This window comes from Phocoena sinus, chromosome 10, assembly GCF_008692025.1.
Source record: "Phocoena sinus isolate mPhoSin1 chromosome 10, mPhoSin1.pri, whole genome shotgun sequence".
Taxonomy (NCBI): domain Eukaryota; kingdom Metazoa; phylum Chordata; class Mammalia; order Artiodactyla; family Phocoenidae; genus Phocoena; species Phocoena sinus.
In genome coordinates, this window is record NC_045772.1 from 101,794,094 (window position 1) to 101,814,181 (window position 20,088).

General features: G+C 53.1%; 1 protein-coding gene across 1 annotated transcript in view; it reads left to right on the forward strand.

The window, feature by feature from the left end:
• The window catches only part of CACNA1C (calcium voltage-gated channel subunit alpha1 C), a 465,996-nt gene that overhangs the window by 302,195 nt on the left and 143,713 nt on the right, over positions 1 to 20,088 (forward strand). Inside the window, 2 exon segments of the mRNA XM_032644404.1 lie at positions 11,092 to 11,250; positions 17,896 to 18,092. Coding sequence (XP_032500295.1) covers positions 11,092 to 11,250; positions 17,896 to 18,092 — 356 coding nt within the window.

A 20,088-nucleotide genomic window follows, 5' to 3' on the forward strand; every position in this document is an offset into this window, starting at 1 on the left:
AGAGTGGGCTTTCTCATCCAATGTCCTCATTTTCAAGATGTTGAAACCTAGACCCAAGAAGGTGACATGACTGCCAAGGTCACACAGCTGTTAGTGGAGGAGAGGAAACAGCCTGGCATTTTTTCCAGTCAATCTGAAGTCTCTTTAAAACACTAAGCATACGTTTGGAGATTTTCCCTAATAGAAAATTTGATCGGTGCCAAGGTCCCTATTGATCCCTTAGTGATTTGAGCCAGATTGCAAATAAGTCAGTCTGGAATCCTAAGAACATGCACAGAAAGGTTAATTCATGCTGTAGCATCACCATAAGTTGTCAGCAATAAACAAGCTTGGTTCTCTGTTAACCTCCACCTCAAGGACAGCCGGGAAGAGGAAGCTGTGAGTTGCATGGTATAATGGCATTTGTCTCGAAAGGAATTAAAGAGCTATCATCAGGGCTGTCTTAGGGACTCATCCAACCTGACAGCTCACAGCGAGTATATCTCATTTGCCACCAAAATCTTGGAGACACTTTCCAATTTTCCCACAAGCTGCACCTTCTACACCTTTCTCAGAGGTGTGAGACTCAGCAGCAGCCGTAACCAAACCGTGACTCCCTCCTGTTTAATCCTATTATCAGCCACATCACTCTGTACACAGTGGGTCCCCAGGAACTTCACTCCAAGGAGTCCCGTCCAGGGTCTGACACGAAGAGAATTTGACTGGCAGAGATCTCCCAACCCTTTAAAAGATGTCAATATATTCAAAGACCCAGTGACCTCGTTCTGGGGTGGGACAGTAAGAACACATGAAATGAGGGGACTTCCCTTTTGCTTTCTGAACATGGCAGGTGACGTAATTGGATTAACTGTCCTGCTGAGGACGATTAGAAATCGCTGGGCAAAATATTCTAAATCTCCTCTTTTCTAAAACTTAGAAAAGATGCCTAACAAAAACACATATGAATCCTCTCTGGAGAGAGGTAACATCATCAAGTTCTCCAATTATTTTGAAAGACAGTTTTGCAATGATAGGGCCTAACCCACAACACAAAATAACTAGGAACACAAAGAGACAAGGTGACATGAATGAAAAGGAGCAGAAACTATAGACAATAGAAACAGACCCACAGGGAATCTAGGTGTTGGAATTATCAGACATAGACTTGAAAATAACTGTATTTACTATATTCAAAGAGATCAAAGACAAGGTCGATAATTTTCCAGAGAACCAGAAGATGTGGAAAAGAACCAAATGGAAATTTTAGAAATGAAGAAGACAATATCAAATATGAAAATGCTGTGTGAACTGGGAATTCCCTGGCAGCCCAGCGGATAGGATTCCAGGCTCTCATTTCCGCGGCCCGGGTTCAGTCCCTGGCTGGGAACTGAGATTCCACAAGTCGCACGGCTGAAAAGAAACAAAATGCAGTGAATTGATTGAAAGATTTTGCACAGCTGAAAACCGAATTATTGAGCTGTGGCAAGGTCAGGGGGAATATTGAGAATAAAGCACAGAGAATCAAAAGAATGGAAAATACAGAAAAGAATGTAAAAGATTGGGGAATAAAGGCTGAATTTATGAAATGGGTTCTTTCTACATCTATTGATAGACTCGGGATTTTGTTTGGTGAATTACATTTTAACTTTTACTGAAGTATAGTGCAGTGGTTAACTTGCTGTAGGAGGGGGTAGTACCTGGAGGGGCATGAGTGGGGCTTCATAGAGCGGGTGATGTTCTATTTCTTGATCTGAGTGATGGATACATGGCTTTGTTTTGTGGTAAATCATACACCGTAACATCTTTATTTTTTACACTTTTCTGGATGTGTATTTCACAATTGTTTTCCCCAGAATGTCTAAGACAGAAGAAAAAGTGCAGACCCAGGCATCTACGTCATTGGCAGGTGCCAAAAGAAGCCTGCATCCTAGTTTTCCTGTAGCAGAAAGAGACAGTTTGTCACCAGCAGGGAGGCAGCATATACAGGGTGGCAGATCATGACCCAGTCACTTCCCATGGATCAGAGTTGCCGTGAGAGACTTACTTTTGAGAAGGACTGGGAGGCCCCATCCGGGGCCAGAGGGAAGAGGCCGTGATCAGTACCGGCATCTGTCTGGTGCAGGGTCAGAGAGTCTGCGGCCCATTTGCCGTTTCTGCTGGGACGGTGGCTGAGGGTGGAGGGCTTCGGGGTCAGTTGGCTTGGTTTCTAACTCCAGCTCCTGGACAAGTCATCGGTCGTACCCAAGCCTCGGCCCGTTTCTCTTTATCAAGATAGCTGGAGAATTCAAGGAAATGATGTGTAGAGCGCTTCGCCCGGTGCCCAGCTTATGCCGGGTCCTCAGGAAATGGGAGCTGGTGTTGCCATCGCCCTTGTTCACTTTGGATCAGAATTTTTTAATATTTTTCCTTTGAGTTCTTTCCAACTCGTATTGCTAATACAAACGATTAATTCAACGTGAAGGTTGGTATTTTAATTACTCTTACAGGTGGTCATTTATTAGGCAGCAGAGTGTCCACCCTCCCCTTCCCAGGCCAAAACCCTCCAGTAGTGCACACCAAAGCACTTGCGGGATGCAGAAATTATTAAGGTGGAAAGGTTAAATTAAAGATAAATGAAAAGCTCTAATGAATAAGGACATCTTAATAAGAACAGGCAAAAAAATAACGAAGCTTGAGACTGTAGGAGCCGTCCAGGCCAGAGCGCTTCTCCCTACATCAGGCACCCTTGAACCTCCATGTGACGAGCTTACTCCTTAACCCAAGAGAAAACTACTGCCTTCCTAGCTCTAAACCTATTTTCTCTTGAAAGCCATTAATACTGTGAGGCCATTAAAAGTGTCCATTGCTTCATTAGCCAAATGAAGCTACAAAACGTCATCTGTGAGATTCATCATGCCTCCAATATCTAGCCAGTACGAACCGGTCATCTCAACCTGATGGTGATAGTGATGATGAGGACGTTGATGGTGGTGATGGTGATGATGGTGATGGTGGTGATGGTGGTGATGGTGATGATGGTGGTGATGGTGGTGATGGTGATGATGATGATGGTGATGATGGTGATGGTGGTGATGATGGTGATGATGGTGATGGTGGTGATGATGGTGATGATGGTGATGGTGGTGATGGTGGTGATGGTGATGATGGTGATGATGGTGGTGATGGTGATGATGGTGATGATGGTGATGATGATGGTGATGATGGTGGTGATGGTGATGATGATGAGAGTCACAACCACACGTACTGATACAACATGCATTTCTTCACTCCAGTCAGGCATGACCATGGAAGATGAGGTCCCAGAGGTGGCTAGTGAGTTACAATCAGAGGGCGTTTATCTGATCACCCTCCCTAAGAGAGGACTTGGCTCACAGAACTCAGAAGCTCCTGGTTTACTAGAGCGGTGATGGTGCACATAGAAAGCGGACCACTCCGTGCTCACCGTCCTGTCTGCCCCACATTGTCCATTTGCTGTCATAGCCCCTCTCCACCTTCTCCACTCTGCTCTCTGGCCTGCGGGGCTGACCACTGGGCTACATCAAAGGCTGCCTCCCCTCTGCCTTCCAGTTGGGTTCAGCCGATGACAGGGTTTTCATGTCCCCAGACCTTCCCTGCAGGCCACCCAGCTGCTCCCCTCAAGCCCCGCCCCCGGCAGACTGCTCTCCTTCCTGCTCCTGGGAGCTACCTGTTTCCTGCTGGAACCCCCTGTCCTGCTGCTTGTAACCTGTTTTCATTCTTTCTGCAAACAAGTTGTGAGCACCTACTGTGTTCAGCTCGAGCAGAAGGGGGTTTGAAGTCTGCCTTTTATGATGGAACCACTGCAGGTTTCCGAGCAGGGCCATCTTAGGGTAAGCAATGGGCCAGGGCTGCAGAATGCGTTGGGGTGGGTGGGAACTGGAACCAGGAAGCCCGGTCACCAGTCCAGGTGGGAGACAGTGAGGACAGCAGTGGCTGCTCTGGGAGGGCAGATACGACGGGCGCCGTGGAGGAAGCACTGTCTGTGTTTGCTGAGGAAGTAAAAGCCAGGCGACTGCCAAGTGCGGGGCCTTGTGGGGAGCGGTTTTAGGGGGAGGCTGCGAGTTCAGGGCTATGTTTCTGGAGTGTGATGAGCTGTGAGGACAAGCCGGTGGAAGATCCAGTAAGCTTGTGGAGTAACAAGCCTTGAATTCAAAAGAGAGAGTAGGGCTTCCCTGGTGGCGCAGTGGTTGAGAGTCCGCCTGCCGATGCAGGGGACGCGGGTTCGTGCCCCGGTCCGGGAGGATCCCACGTGCCGCGGAGCGGCTGGGCCCGTGAGCCATGGCCGCTGAGCCTGCGCGTCCGGAGCCTGTGCTCCGCAACGGGAGAGGCCACAGCAGTGAGAGGCCAGCGTGCCGCAAAAAAAAAAAAGAGCAAAAGGGTGTGTAGTTGCAAATTCACACTCACCTAATGGTGGTGACTTGAGCCTTTAGGAGAGAGTGAAGTGAATGGATTTCCTGAGAGAGAGAATTTAGAGAGAAAGAGTTTAGAGAGAGAGACACAGAGGATAGAAGACAAACTGGGGCAGAGAGAAGCTTCACGCCTGATGGCTCACACACCCCCTCCTCAGGAACCGTCTGCTCTTCTCCCAGGTCAAGGCCGCCTCTCCCTCCTCTGTGCATCCACGGCTCTTTGGGCTTCATTCTTTTTCTTTTTTTTTTAATTTATTTATTTATTTATTTTTAATTTTGGCTGCGTCGGGTCTTCGTTGCTGCGTGCAGGCTTTCTCTAGTTGCAGCGAGTGGGGGCTCCCCTTGTTGCGAAGCACAGGCTCTAGGTGCGTGGGCTTTAGTTGTGGCATGTGGGCTCAATAGCTGTGGCTCGTGGGCTGCAGGGCACAAGCTCCGTAGCTGTGGCGCCCGGGCTTAGCTGCTCCGCAGCATGTGGGATCTTCCCGGACCAGGGCTCGAACCCGTGTCCCCTGCATTGGCAGGCGGATTCTTAACCACTGTGCCACCAGGGAAGTCCTGGGCTTCATTCTTAGGCCCACTGTCACCCGCTTCTGCGATTAGCTGTCTCCACGTTTGCCTCCTCTCTAGCTGATGCCCCTCCTGGGCAGGGACTGCATCCTTTTCGTCTTTGTAATATTCCCCAGAGTAAAAGTCCAGAGGGAGGGAGGGAAGACGGGAGACATAAAACCAGCTGTGCAGTGGGAAGAGCTGAAATTGTAGAGCATCACGGAGACAAGGACGAGAGAGGTTTGGAAAGAAGGGAGAAATCAGTGGCGTTGAGCCTGTGGAGAACAGTGATGTCAGTGGCAAAGGCGTGGGTCGGCCAGCGGGTGGCCGTGAGCACCTCTGAGGCTGCGAGCTCGGTCCATCCGCGTGGTGACGACGGCCCGCCATCAAGGGGGAAGGTTGCCATTGAGCCGCCCCCATGGGCACATGGTGGCAGGACTCTGCGGGGGGTGTTTCCTGCTGCTGGAAGGAGAGACGAGGGCTTCCCTTGGGGGCAGGCACGGCCCTGCCTCGCTCTCTGCAGCGATGCCGTGTCCGGGAAAAAGCAGAGTCAGACCTTAGTAAAGAGAGCTGTAGTCCGTGTACCCGCGAGCGGGAGTGCTTTCTGTATCTGGGGCTCTTTGTCAGACTGCACCTGACAAAGAGGGATGTGACCCGGCTCCGGCGACAGCCCCATGACTGTCTAGGAGTGGCTGAGGCCTCCCAGGGCAGCAGGGGCGCTGGGCCCCCCGAGAGCAGAGGGGCCGGTGGGGCTGCAGCTCCGTGGGAAAGCGCTGCTGCGTCTGGCCCGGGGTCGTCCCGTCTTAGAAGAGCTTTTCCGGGTGTGAGGTTGCAGGGACTTCCTGTCCATCCGGGCTTCCTGGGTCTGCGGCTTCCTCCTCGACGCCAGGACCCTCCTCGTTTGGGCCCCGCGGCTCCTCTCTGGACGGTGCAGGAGGGGCTCCACCTCCACCTTACACTCGAGGACGGCTGGCGTCGGGAGCGCCTTCCTCTGTGCTGCCCGAGTCGTTTTCTCTGAAAGTGACGTCGGCTTCCTCACAATTCACACGGAAGCGGTCGACTGGGTTCCCAGATCTTCCAGGTATTTCTTCTAAGAGGCAGAACAAAGCCCAGGGAAGCAGGAGGCAGACAGATGGTGGGGGTGTCCCTGCTCAGCCGGGCAGACGGCCTTCTCCGTGGGGAAGCACAAGCCCCCTGCTGGACCCACCTGCTGCCCACCCGGCCAGGTCCTCGTCACCTCGTACTCGGCCTCCGGCTCACGTGTCACTGCCCCGAGGACACCTTGCTCCGCCCTCCAGCCACATGGGGGCCTTCATGACACCCTGTCTCTTCCTCGAAAGCACTCATGTGGTCTGAGCTTCTGTACCGATTGTGAGGTTCTTTGATTCATGTTTGGCCTCCTTTACAAGAAGGAGCCCGTGACCCCGGGGAGTAGGTGGCCCGTGGAACATAGCTCAACAGATGACTGTGTGTAAGTGAAAATGTGCGCATCGAGGCCGGTGGCCCCGGCGTCCTCCTCCTGTTCTGGCAACTTAGCCCCCATCGGTGAGAAGCTTGTACCCACCACCATCCTGCCGAACCCAGACTCACCCCCCTTCAGGGATTCTCAGCGTCACTCCCTTGTGGAGCTGTGATCAGGCCTCCTCGGTCATTTCTCAATGCTTTCCTACCACTTGGCTGGAACCGTGGTGTCGGAATAACTGGGACATGAAATGTGCCTTCGTAGCCGCCAGCCAAGAAGCTCTAAGTCCACGCGGAATCTGAACAATGAAATCAAACAACGTCTGCAAAGACCTCTGATGTGGGGTCACCGTCCCCCGTTACACCAGGTGACTTGGAAGTTCAATGCACGCCCGACTCTGCCTCAGACACACCTGCATGCACCGTTCAGCCCCACGAGTCTCCCTGTCCTCTTTTCTCGGGGTCCTGCTCATCGAGTCATCGCCACCCTCCTTCTTGGCTCTACCCCTGGGGCCCGAGCCGAGCAACCCATCACCAGAGCAGGGCTGGGCGAGATGCTCCTTGATGAAACAGAAGAGCCCTCAGCCATGCATCCATCATGGGCCAGCACCACCTGTAGCCAACGTTTCCAGGCCAATCTCAACACTGTTGAAGGAAGATGCCAGGCCTGCTTTCCATAATTGATGGTTCCTCTTGATCTTCTAAGGGAAAACACCACGATTTACGTACACAGACCCTCTGAGTCTTTCCTAACTTGGAATTCTCAAGTTGAGCACAGCGGGAATGCAGACAGTGGTCCAGGCCTCACAGCAACGTGGAGGGAGAAGAGGAAAGGCCACGCGTGCCAGCTCCGCTTTTGCTCCGTCCTTCCCTAATCCCGGCATCTAGCGAAGCCACTCCCCAGAGCCCCCTCTCCCTGGAAGACCTGGCAGCCGGCCTTCCCGGGCGGGAGGGTGTTTCATCCCCTAAGAGGAGGTCACCTGCACAGACCGCAAATGAGAGACCGGATTTCCAGAACGACATCTTCCAGCGCTGTTCTTGCACGAAATACCCTGTCCTGTTGTCCCCGTAAGTCCACGTGTGTTTGTCTGGTCTCACGTCCTGATTTAGGGCCCGGAACACAGGCTCACCATGGGCGTAGCCCTTAGTGATCTCGTGTCCACGGGCCACCTTCCCGCAGCTGCTCTACCAGGCTGGCCTGGCCCCAGGGCTCCCGCGGGGACCCCGTCCCCGGCCCGTCAGAGGAGAGCACTTGGGTGCGGAGAAGTCGCTGTGTTTTCTGAGTGGAATGGGAACAGAAGGAGCTGTTTCGGGGGCACAGCTGTTTCTGTGAGCCCGCCCGAGGAGGAGCCATTGAGACGCAGGCCTTGAGAGCCAGTTACGTGCGGGGGGGCTCTGGGGTGCCGACCCGGGCCGGCGGTGAGGATGGCGGCCAGGGCCTCGGAGGCCGCGGGGCGCCCCCTGGCAGCAGGATGAGCCCCCCGCCTGCCCAGCAGGTGTCGTGATCGTGTGCCACTGCTTCACAGATGCGGATCATGGAGGCCGAGAGCCCCGGGCCAGGGCCCACGGGAGGCGTTTAGCCCAGTCGTGCAGCCCCGGGCCTGGAGTCAGGCCACATGGCACCAAGCCCTGCGCCCACCCCTGCCAGCAGCTGTGACGCCATGGGCAGGCCACTTAACCTCTCTCGAACTCACGCTTCTCCTCTGTAAATACCGTTAATGACAGTACCTACTTCCCCAGGTTGTGCCGGGGGAATTGGGGTCATCCACCTGCCCCCAATAAGTCTTCATTACAGGTCGATGAGCGCTGGGGGCTTCGGTGCCCCGAGGCTACCCTTCACCCACTGGCTGAATCCCCACCAAGGCTCCTCCTCCGAGAGCTTATTCAGTTGCTGCTCTCATCCCTCTGAGGACGGGGAGCTCACTACCTCTTGGAGCACCCTGCTCCACCTTAGGTCTGTTTCTTGGACAGTCTTTGTGTTGAACCTAAGCCTTCCTGATTGGTCCTGGCTCCATCCCCATAGTTACGCTGAATTCTGCCAGCTCTTCTTCCCCAGAACAGCAGGTTAAATCCTGTGAAGGTCGTTGACAGCCCCCTCCGTGCCTGTGCCCTTCCTACTCCGCGAGTCGGCCTTTTCCCGATGACACACCTCGGTGTGTCCTGAAGATCCTTGAATGGAGTGGTTTCCTGAAGGCAGCCGGCACGCAGAGTCCCTGCCGTGTGCCACAGACGAGAGGACGTGAGGCCGGGGCCGTGCGTCAGGCAGGGAACAGCGTCCGCTGGGGGAACAGCGTGTGCTGACGCGAGGAGGCCTGTGGCCAAAGAAGCTCGGGGCTCGGTTGTGGCTGGAGAGTGAGGCGTGAGCCAGAGTCAGGGGCCGTCAGGCTGGATGCGGAGGCGGGTGACAGGGCATCGGAGGAGGACTCGCGCCGAGGACATGACACTCTCTGCTCGAGCATCCCAACAGCTGCATGAACACCAGACGGCGGGGAGACCAGCTCACCGAGTAGCCGAGCCCAGGGGCCAAAGTGTCCAAAATATACCCCGAGAGGCTCACAGCGGTCCCCTCTGGGCGGTGGGACGACGGACGAGTTCTTTCTGGTCCTGCTCCCGTGCTTTCTAATCTCTCTATAATAAGCATTTCTCCTGTGTAATGAGCATATATTATTTACATAGTAAACGGTATTTATACTTGTGTAAAACACTTCAAAAGCAAATTGGCAGGACTTGGTAACAGTGGGAGGAAGGAGCCTGGGGGCCCAGATCGGGCCTTGGTGCTCAGGGGCGTGGGGAGGCCACCAACCCCAGGGGATGGCAGGGAGCAGAGCGTCCGGCGGCCACTCTGATGGCCCCCAGCGGTGGACAGAAGCACGGGCTGCTTCGACTTCCTCTGGGCCTCTCCACAGCCCGGCCTGCAGGCCCAGGAAAGTCGCCTGTCTGTTTGCAGAGCTGCCTCAGCGATAAAACAGCCAGAAGGGCCCACAGTCTCCGCGTTCACGAAACTCAGCCTGACGTGGGAGCCGGGTGTAAATGTTGGAAAGCCACTTAATGAACATGTAATTCCCAAGGGAGACTCATGCTCCAAAGCAAAGGAACTGATTCTAAGAAGACATGTAAGAAAGGAGATGTCTCTGCTCTGGGAGCCTGGGGAAGGGTCCCCGGAGGAGGGATGCTTGGGCTGAGAGCAGAAGGGAACGTTGGAGGGAATTACGGAAACGCGTTCCAGGCCGAGGGAACAGCGCCGACGATGGCCCCGCGTCGAAGGATGGCACGTTTGAGTCTGAAAGGAATGCTGTTTGACCAGGAGTCCAGAGAGCAAGGGCCGGGGGGACAGGGTGGACCGACGCCCAGGGCCTTGTAGGGCAGGAGGAGGTCTCCCCATCCCGTGCCCCCCCATTCTCTGCCACGTGGCACTGAAGGCCTGGTCGCGTTCCCTTCGTGGTCTGGGCAGCCGGATCCGGGGACCTCCGTCTCCTCCCGTGAGCAGCGCCCCAGCAGACACCCCAAAAGTCGCTGTGCGGCTGGGTTGTCAGCTTCCTCTGTGGCTCCGCACCCTTCACCAGATGTGTGTACAACCTGCTAATTAACCGAGTCATTTGGATCTGAAAGCATCTTGTTCTACTGGGAGGTGGCACAGCCCTCGCATTAATTCACAGGTGAAATTATTCTAGCATTTCTCTTATTTGGTTTCCTCTCCCCGGCTCAGCTTAATGGCTGGGGCGAGTTCTCCGAATTGGACTTGTGAACCCCACTCCTCCAGGTCACAAAGGCCCGGGGACCGCCTCGGGGCCTGGGGACAGGGTGCCCAGCCTTCACTCGCCAGCGCCGAGGGCGGTGGGTGAGCAGGGGTGACGTCCGCAGTGCGGGAGAGGTGGAAGGGTGTCCGTGGCTGGTGGGTGAGTGAGAGACACAAAAGGTGGCCCGCGGGGGGTGACTCAGAGGAGGAAGTCCCGCTGTGCTGTGTCTAAGGCAGGCCCCCGCTGTGGGGAGGGGAGCCCGACCCTCCCCCACTTCCCTCCTGGGGCGTGGAGACAGCGCCCACCCATTGACGGACGGCTTTCTGGGGCCTGGGGTAGACCTGGGGGCTTGAGGGTAACTACCATTTACAATGACCGTGTGCAACATCTCGTTTAAACAGGCGACATTCTGGGTTGATATTTATGGTTCAGCTTATAACTGAGGGGTCCTTCTCCCCATAAGACAGTGGTGTAAGTCTGCAGACCCTCGGGGCGTGCAGACAAGACCGGCTGCGAAAGAATGTTTTTTATTTACCCTTTTTTTTACCTGAAGGGATCTGGGTACTTGAAAAACAATTTATTGTGGTAATAGATGCAAGCCAAAATGTCCCGTTTGACCACTTCTAAGTGCACAGTTCAGTGGCACGAAGCCAACGTCACCGCCATCCATCTCTAGGACTGTTTCCATCTTCCCCAACTGAAATGCCCTTAGAAGGACAGCATCTTCCTGTCCTTCCGTCTGGAGGTGGCTCCTGGGGAGGTTTGGGGTCAGGCCCACCTGGATCCAGCTCCCCCGGGGTGTCACTCTGACCGTGTAACCTGGCGCCTCGGTTTCCTTACCTGAAACTGGGATGCGAGACCCGTCGGCGGGGAGAGGGTCACGGCAGACGGCGTGAGCTCCAAGTAGCGGTGGGTGCACAGAGTCGGCTTTGCCGTTGCAGGTCTCCAGGTGGTTCTGAACTCCATCATCAAGGCCATGGTACCCCTGCTGCACATCGCCCTGCTTGTGCTCTTTGTTATTATCATCTACGCCATCATCGGGCTGGAGCTCTTCATGGGGAAGATGCACAAGACCTGCTACAACCAGGAGGGCATCGCAGGTAAGGGGAACGCCGTCCACCCCCGGCCAGCTGGGGAGACCCTGCCGTCGAGCACCTCCGTTTCCACGGCCAGGAGAGGCAAAGATTGTATTTTTTTTCTCTCGGTTCTAATTTTTGTTTTTACTAAAATGAGTCTGTGTTAAAATAACTAAACACGAGTGTTGTCCGGCACTGCTAAGCATTCTTTAAACGAGGCGCCTAGCCAACATTGAATATTTTAAGAATCGGAGCTAACCTGGGGACTATATGTGTCTGCCCCCTTGTCCCCCGTGTAGCTTGTCACCAAAGTGCCCTCGGGGGGAGGCCTCGCCCTCAGCTGGTGGCTGTCCCGTCACAGCCCTGGGTCGTCCGTCTCGGTGTCTCTGCCTCCCGTCCGGGGCCCCCAGTCCAGGAGGGGAGGACGGCCAGCAGGAAAACTCCTTTTCCTCCAGGAGGTGTGTCTGTACCTCGGGCATCCGCCATCCCGTCCTCTCTGACACACTCTTTCTGCGTCCCTTCCATAAATCAGCGCATTCAACGAGCCGTGCTACTCGCTGGGCTCTCGCCGGTAGGACTGGACTTTGGGCTTGACCGACATGCGACAAACTGCTGTCTTCAGCTACTGAAGTCTCAGCTGGACCTTTAAGAAAACATTTAAACAGAGATCAACATGGCTTTTAAACGAAGTAGTTTAACACAAAAACTCGTTTAAAAAAAAAATAACCCCCACATGGGGTTAGCCGTGTTCGACTTATGTGACTTTTTTCCAAACAACAAGATCTTTCATCCTAGTTTCTGGCACCTTAGGGCACAAAGGGGAGCATCTGTCTGAAGCATTGCGAGACCTTCTTTCCCCTTCACGTCCACTGCTTCACACTCCCGCTCAGCCCAGGCAGTAAATTAAACTTGACCCCCCTCCCCGGGGGTGAGGAGAGCATCCATGCAGGAGGCAGTGAAATGGATTCATCGTAATCAGAAACCAAATGGATCCCCTGATCTGAGTGATCTGGACGCACTGGCCGGGTGTTTGCATGTGGCCACAGTCGAAACAAAAAACCAGAACTGTAAACCTGTAGTCACAGACTCACGCAATTGTTTCTACTTCTTTGATGGCAAGTCTAAGAGGAGACCATTTCTTCACTGTAGGGAGAATTTCTTGGGTCATATTATATAAAATAAACTGTCACGTTAAAAAAAGGAGCTGTTTTAAAATTGAAGGAATTAGATCTTGACTTCAGTTAAAATTCTGAGATTTCCAGCCTTGCTTAAAGAAATACCCAATAATGCAATGAATAACATTCTCCCCTTTAATTCAGATCCTTCCTTTTGTTGGGCTCGACCTGTAGCTGCCCAGAAACAATAAACTTATGCTAATTGTGTGGCTTCCTTAGAGCTCGTTCTAAGACCTGCTTCAGAGCCACCACAGAACGTCTAAAATTTATGCCGTTGTATTGAAGTGGCCAACGACCCGTTTGACCCAGACTCCTCGGACCGGTGCGGGGATGCCGGGTCCGAAAGGCCCCATCAGCCGGGCGATGGGCGGTGCAGTGGCTCTCACCTGCGCACCAAGGTGTGGTGGGGAGATGCGGTGAGACTCTGTGCTGAGTGGCCGTGCCCTCCATGCGTCTGTCCTCGCTGAGCGGGAGAGCTGCTCCCACACCACCCCTGGTCTCTGCCATCCGACGGGGAAGCAGTCAAAGTGGCTTTTCCGCAGTCGGCAGTATCCTACGGGGGCTGTGCCTGCACCGCCTGGAAGTCTCTGACTTTGTGGTCCTGCCTTCAGTGGCCTCAAACAGCCAGAAAATGGTGGGCGTGATGAACAGGGTGAGGGGCTTCTCTGTGCCGGATGGGGGTGGCTGGAGGAAAGGCTGCCGCGGGCCTGCCGAGACCTTCCGCGGCCTCCGTGCTCTCAAGAGACAGAGCAGAACTGGCCTGGCCGAGTGGGTGGCCAATCTGGGAACACACTACTGTCCATCCCTGAGGGTAAGCAGACCAGGAAATGCACCTGAGACACCTCCTGATTCCTCCCAGAAAAAGCCCGGGTTATTTATGTGATGGGTTTACCTCCCCCCGACCCCACCCCACCAGGTTCGGAAGAGAACTGGCCCCCATCGTGGAAACACCATCAGCCCAGGGAGACAGGGTGCCCGAGGACAGAGCCCAGGGACGCGCTCCCGAGAGAGGAGCCCCGTCAGCCCTGCCAGGAAGGGACCTCTCTGTGCGTGGAGCCGGCCTCCCGTGGGAAGGACACCCAGGACACGCTGCAGAGGCCATTCCGCCCAGCACCCTGCACTCAGGTGCTCACTCACTGCCTGCATCTGAACTGCGTCTGATGGCCGTCCAGGGACCCTCTCGTGTTATGGGGGCCCCTTCCATCTACACACTGATCAACGCTGACAAAGAGGGATGTGTACGGGAATCCGGACGCACTCAGCACGGCCAGAGCGTATCTTTGAAACCACTCCCCACGCGTTCTGGAGACGTTTGCATCACCTTTGGAATGGGTGTCTTTTTTTAATTTTAGACTTCGGAGTGAATTCCTCTATTTTTCTGCAAACTTAGATTATGCAAAAGCGCTTGTGAGTCCTCGTCTTGGTTTTTTTATGGAATTTACGTCAGATTATTTTTACACTTTGGGATTCTTTTGTGAACTTGTAGATTTTAGGGTACCTTGGATTTTGAGCCATGCTTCCTATCAAATCCATACCAGAAAGCACTGGAGCTGCCGCTGTACCGTTGTTCTGCCTCCAGGCTGCCCCTTCCAGCCCCTGCAGATGTGGTCTCAGGAGAGGAGATGTCCCCCGATCCCGGAGGCATCTGCAAGGCGCCTCCCTTGTTCCTCAACAGATACATCACCATATGTCCGTCCTTTTTGTTTCTGGTCGTCCCATCTGTTTGGTCGCAGTCCGAGCCCGGTCACTCTGCATAGCTCTCCCAAGCACAGTAATTACCCCTGAGACTGGCAGAGAATTGGTTGGCTGAAACCCAGAAACGAAATCACTTGCAGTCTAGTCACTCCTTAAAGTTGGGGCCTAAAAAAGTCATTGGTTTTGTCTTTGGCGATTTCTTCTTGGAGGCCCTCGCTGGTGCTCTCCCAGATTTCGTGCTCTTGTTGGGTATTAACTGCACTTCCAAACTCTCTCATCTGTGCCTCCATTCTTTTACCACAAACTTAATTTGGACTTTCCAGAATGACCCCACCTCTCTTCGTTTCTGCTTTAAAACGGGGAGCCCGTATGGCTTTGGCTGTTTCTCCAACGTCGTGTTCCCATTTTCCTCTCTGGGAATTCATGGCTCTGCTGAGAATCCAACACGTCTTCACGTTCAAGCTAATTTCCCCTCACCCTCAAGTGCATGTCGCTGGGACCCACTGATTTGCGTGTGCTCACATCTGTCGGGTGTTCCCTTTAGTGCTTTTTATAGATACCTATTTTTACCAGATAATTATTGCCCCTTAATTGTTCTCAAATCTTCTTTTTATTGTTGCTCAAGACACATTTAAAATAGCAGAGTGGCACTTGATCCTGTAGACCATCTTTCTGAACCTCATCCTCTCTCTTTTATTAATGAGATCACGTCCCCTGGACGCCGTTTTCTTTTCAACGTACATTTGTAAAGCCCCTCAAGTACGTTTTCCTTCCTTGAGGACGCTCAGAACTCCCTGTGGCAGCCTTCACCTTTTCCTCACTTCCGCCTGTTTTCAGGAGTTGAGATGCAGGGGAAACACCTTTTCCTCACTTCCGCCTGTTTTCAGGAGTTGAGATGCAGGGGAAACTACCGGATTAGCAGTCACAGTGCAGAGATTAGCAGCACCTTTATTGCACTAGAAAGCAAGGCCGGAGAAAAAGAAACACAAGTTTCCCTCTATTTTGTTCACCTTCTCTTTTGTCTCATCTTTCATCATCCCGGCACTTTTGTCACAGTGACTGAACACATCATTCTAGAAAGCGGGTCACTAGGCAAGTGAGACCCAGCAGAATTTATGACCTGTTTGGTTCTTGGCTTAACAGTCCACCTACTCTCAATTTTTAGGTGCTTGTTTTCCACTTTCTTATGTATTCCTCAGGTCTGAGATTCACTTTTCAGGTTCCATCCTTTTATAGTCTCCCATTACTTAACTTCACATCCAAATCTCCAAAGATTTCAAAATGTCAAAAGTCACAGAAAACTATGACTGGAGTTCCATTACGTGAATGGAGGCCTCCTGGGGGTTAGACCCCAGAGTAGGAAATGATGGGGACACTGTTGTCCCCGGTACAGTTCAGGGACCAGGGAGCGCCTTGGTCATCACACACGCATACAACCTAAAGCACCAGGCCAGGAACAAGCCAGAAGCCGAGCTGCTCACAATGGCCCCCGCCTGGAAGCAGGCCAGCTGTCCATCAGCGGGCGAGCAGATAAACGCACAGTAATATGTACGGCCGTGCAAAGGAACAGATCTCGAAACACGACGCTACGTGAAAAAAGCCACCTCGTGTGTGATTCTGTCGATATGAGATTCCTAGGCAGGCAGATCTGTAGACAGACAGCAGGTGTGGCTGCCAGGGCTGGATGGGAGAAGGGCCTCGGGAATCTGGGGCGACGGAAGCGTTTCCAAATGCATTGTGGCAATGGCTGGAGAACTCTATAAATTTACTAAAAATAACTGAGCTGTCCGTGTTCACTGATGAATTGTACGGCATGTAAATTATATTTCGGTGAAGCTGTTGAAAAGAGAGAGAGGGACTTCCCCGGTGGCGCAGTGGTTAGGAATCCGCCTGCCAGTGCAGGGGACACGGGTTCGAGCCCTGGTCCGGGAAGATCCCATGTGCCGCGGGGCAACTAAGCCCGTGGGCCACAACTACTGAGCCTGCGCTCTAGAGCCCGCGAGCCACAACTACTGAGCCCGCATGCCACAACTACTGAGCCCATGCTCCTGTGCTCCACAACAAGAGAAGCCACCACAATGAGAAGCCCATGCACCGCAACGAAGAGTAGCCCCCGCTCGCTGGAACTAGAGAAAGCCCGTGCACAACAAGGAGGACCCAACGCAGCCAAAAATATATAAATAAAATAAATTTATTAAAAAAAAAAGAAGCAAGAGGGAAGAGATAGGGGAACATATGTATATGTATAACTGATTCACTTTGTTATAAAGCAGAAACTAACACGATTGTAAAGCAATTATAGTCCAATAAAGATGTAGAAAAAATTAATTAATTTAAAAAAGAAAAAGAAAAAAAAAAGAGACAGAAAGGGAAAAGCCAAGAGGACACAAGTCAGCATGTATCTCCAACCACTCAGCTCAGTCCACCTACCTAAGAGTCACCCCTTAGTTAAGGATTAATATTCCTCTGCTATCTTCCTCCTGAACAGCTGCGATTTGAAGCCACAAACTGAGAAACAGCCCAGCAACCCACAGTCTCTGTACAGAGGTCCTTGCCCCGTGATTGCTTGGGTACATTTGAAGCCAGAGAGGACCCTGGTGGCCTGGAATCCCCAAACGAGGGATGACAAACAAATTCTCTCTCGGGGGCACATCTTCACTGAAGTCGGAGGCAGTCATCTGTTTGTTAGAGTTAAGGTCCATTCTGTTTACCACCGTTTCTTCCTACAAGCATAAGACGATGTCCTTAATTTCACAAACTTCAGTGAGTTCCACGTTGTTACCTCCCGCAGCTGGGACCGGGACTCTCAGTATTTTACCAAAATGGAAATTCTTAACTCAGCCAAGTCTTAGTTCAATTTACCAATGATCTCTGCACGACAAATATCTTCACTCACTAATTTCCCAGCAGCTGTTCCTGGCCCGAGCACAGCCTGCGGCCGTGGGGTATGTTATGCTGTTTCTTGAAAAAGCCGAGAGCGCTCCGTACCTGGGGAGCGCCCTCCCCATCACCCACGCCGCTCTGTCCTGATTAGAGGTCAAGACGGGTCTTCTCTTCTGAAAGGTCCTAATGCTGGAGAAAAGGGCGGTCCACAAGTTTGCACACAGCATGCACAAAATACCGCAGTGGCATTTGTGCTCAGGGGCTGGGATAAAGCCCTGCAGTAGGTACTTTTCCCGCCATCAGAATTTATTTTCCTTCCTTCATCAAGAGGGCGCCCACTGTAAAGTGACTTGCATCCCTGGTAAAGCATCTTGTAATACGTCACGGACCCATGTGGAGTCAGAAAACATCACTCACTGGGCGGGATCTCTGGCCAATTACGTGAAAGAACCTTCCAGTCAACAATGACCTCACCCTAAACTCTGGCATTCCAGCAGAAGTTTCTACAGATGCTTAACCACCAAAAAAAGAAGACGAGGACTCACTACCACGTTCCAGGATGTTTTACACTCAGAGTGGTTGCGTCATAGTTATGTTTTCATTGCTCATTTGACAGCCAACAGCCCTCCTGTCTTTGAACTCAATGACTGAGGTTAAAAAGCAGTTTTACAACAATTAGCTGAAAGCACTGACCTTCTAAGTTGATGACCACACAAAATGAATACCCAGTGCCCTGTGTCGTTCGCTTCGTGTTTGGGGCATTGATGTAACTGTGTTCTGCATTGTTGCCGCTGGGGTCGTTTGCTGTCCCACCAGCCTCGCCCATCACTTTTCTCTCTAACTTCTCTCTTCTTTCTCTGCCCGTCCCTCTCCCCCCCACCCCCTGCTTCCTTCTCTTCTCCCCCCGCCATTTGAGATGTCCCAGCAGAAGACGACCCCTCCCCCTGTGCCCTGGAGACGGGCCACGGGCGGCAGTGCCAGAACGGCACGGTGTGCAAGCCGGGCTGGGATGGGCCCAAGCACGGCATCACCAACTTCGACAACTTTGCCTTCGCCATGCTGACCGTGTTCCAGTGCATCACCATGGAGGGCTGGACCGACGTCCTCTACTGGGTACGTGCTGGGAACGGGCGGGGGCAGGGAGCCCGCAGACTGCCGGCTTCTCCTTGACGTCCACCTTCTCCGTCTTCCCGTGATGTGCTCACACGCATACCGGGGTGGAATGGCCGATGAGGGCCTTCGATTTCTTCTAGGTCTTGCCTGAGAAACAAAGCCTGAGACTCTCACCCTAATGAGTCTCTCTCTGCCCACCAGCCCAAGACAAGTGTCACCTTTCGTTTGTCCTCCATAGTGAGAAACGCTGGCTCGCAGCCCCGTGGGGACACGGCCGATCCTGACCCAAGGGTCCTCAGCTCCTGTTCCCTTGTAGAGCTCCTTCTGTTCCCATCCGTGTCCTGCCTCTGCCCCCCAAAGAGAGCTGAAGGGCACAGAGTTCGATTTCTAGGGCTAAAGATAAAACCCAGGCCTGGTCTTCTAAGAAGAAACCACTTTTATTGAATCGTGTAGCATCATGGCACGCTATCATGTTTCTATTTTCCGTGCTAATCTCGTTATATCAGAATAGTCCATCAGACAAACGCATTGCCATCCTTTTCACTGCTGACAAAGCGCTCCGCTGGTTATGCGATGCTTATTCAGAAATGCCACTTCTCGAGTGCCAGCCACTCAGCAGTAAGTCTCCTTTCACCTTAAAGATGCCCCTTTATCATCCAGCAGCCAGCACTGCTTTGCCGGATGTTCGCAGCCTCTGCCCCGTAAGCAAACACGTCATACTTGGTCTGTCTCCATTCTGGCAGAGTCAGGTGCATCATTTGTAAAAACTCCAGAAGATGTAATTCTTTGTGGTATCTCCTGCTTCCACGTGAGAACTGACTTGCTAGAGCCCGGCGCTGTGCTCCAGCATTTGGGTGGAAAATGCTTGCTGCCAGGCTTGAAAATACCATCGCAACCAGAGTTTTGCAAGTAGTCAGATGGATTTGGCCGTCCTGAAAACGGTCTAAGAGGCTGCTTGGGAGGGAGAGGGGTGTGGATGCCTTCCCAGCAAGCCGAGCTGCCAGACTGGGAAGAACTAGTGCCAGGAGAGGTATGGACCTCCTCCCGGACCAGGAGGAGTCCTGGAACGGCTCGGAGATGCTTTGCGCGTTCTGGGCATTGAAGCTTCTAAATTGTTTTTCAACAAGTCAAAAGCCCTCTTCTCCCAGTTTCTGGGGTAGAGTCGGCAGGCTGAGACCCAGCGCTGCCGTGAAATGTGTGCTTCTCTGTGCAGGACCAGCTGAAACTCGCCCTCGTGCCTTGTACCCTGCAGACAGTGTGGAGCATTCCTTGCTTGCCGGGGGTGCCCAGGTCCTCGGGACTCAGACACAGTAACGTCCAGCTCAGTGTAGGCAAGCTGACTAGACCTAAACTGAACAACGCAGTGCCGCTAGAGCCCCACAGAGCGGCCACGCTGTGACACTTTCCGAAAAGGCAAAGTGTCTAATCACTCCTCCTTGAAACCGAGGTGGAACGCTGGAGCCCATCTCCCAGGCTCATCCTCAACGAGAACTCGGTTTTGGATGATTTGTGAGACAAAGGGCGTCGAGCTTACTCTACCTGGGCAAATTTAATTTCGTTTAGTAAAGCAGATCGAATTCAAAAGCGGCCCTAACGGGTCCTTCTATCTTGGGTGAGTCCCTCTGGCCAGCCAAGGACGGAGACACCCTTCTGCAAACGGGCAGCACAGAGCACGTGACTGTGTGGAACTGGGCTTTGGAGCCTCATCACATGAGCTTCAGACCCGCGCCTCAAGTTGCTATGGAAATGCCTCCCATAGCATCCAGTTGAGGGCAGGGTGGCAGTGGGTGGGTGGGTGTGGGGCTAGGGGAATAGGTATAATTTACTTTGCTGCTGTCCCTGATGTATTTTTGGGATCCTCCTTCATCCCTCCCTCCCTCTCCCCCCACCAGCCAGATGTGACCCAAGGAGGCACTGTCACGGTGACAGCCAGCATGGGGGCTGCGAAGGAGCACACGTGGCAACCAGCAATTTTCAGCAGCTGTGTTGTGCTTTT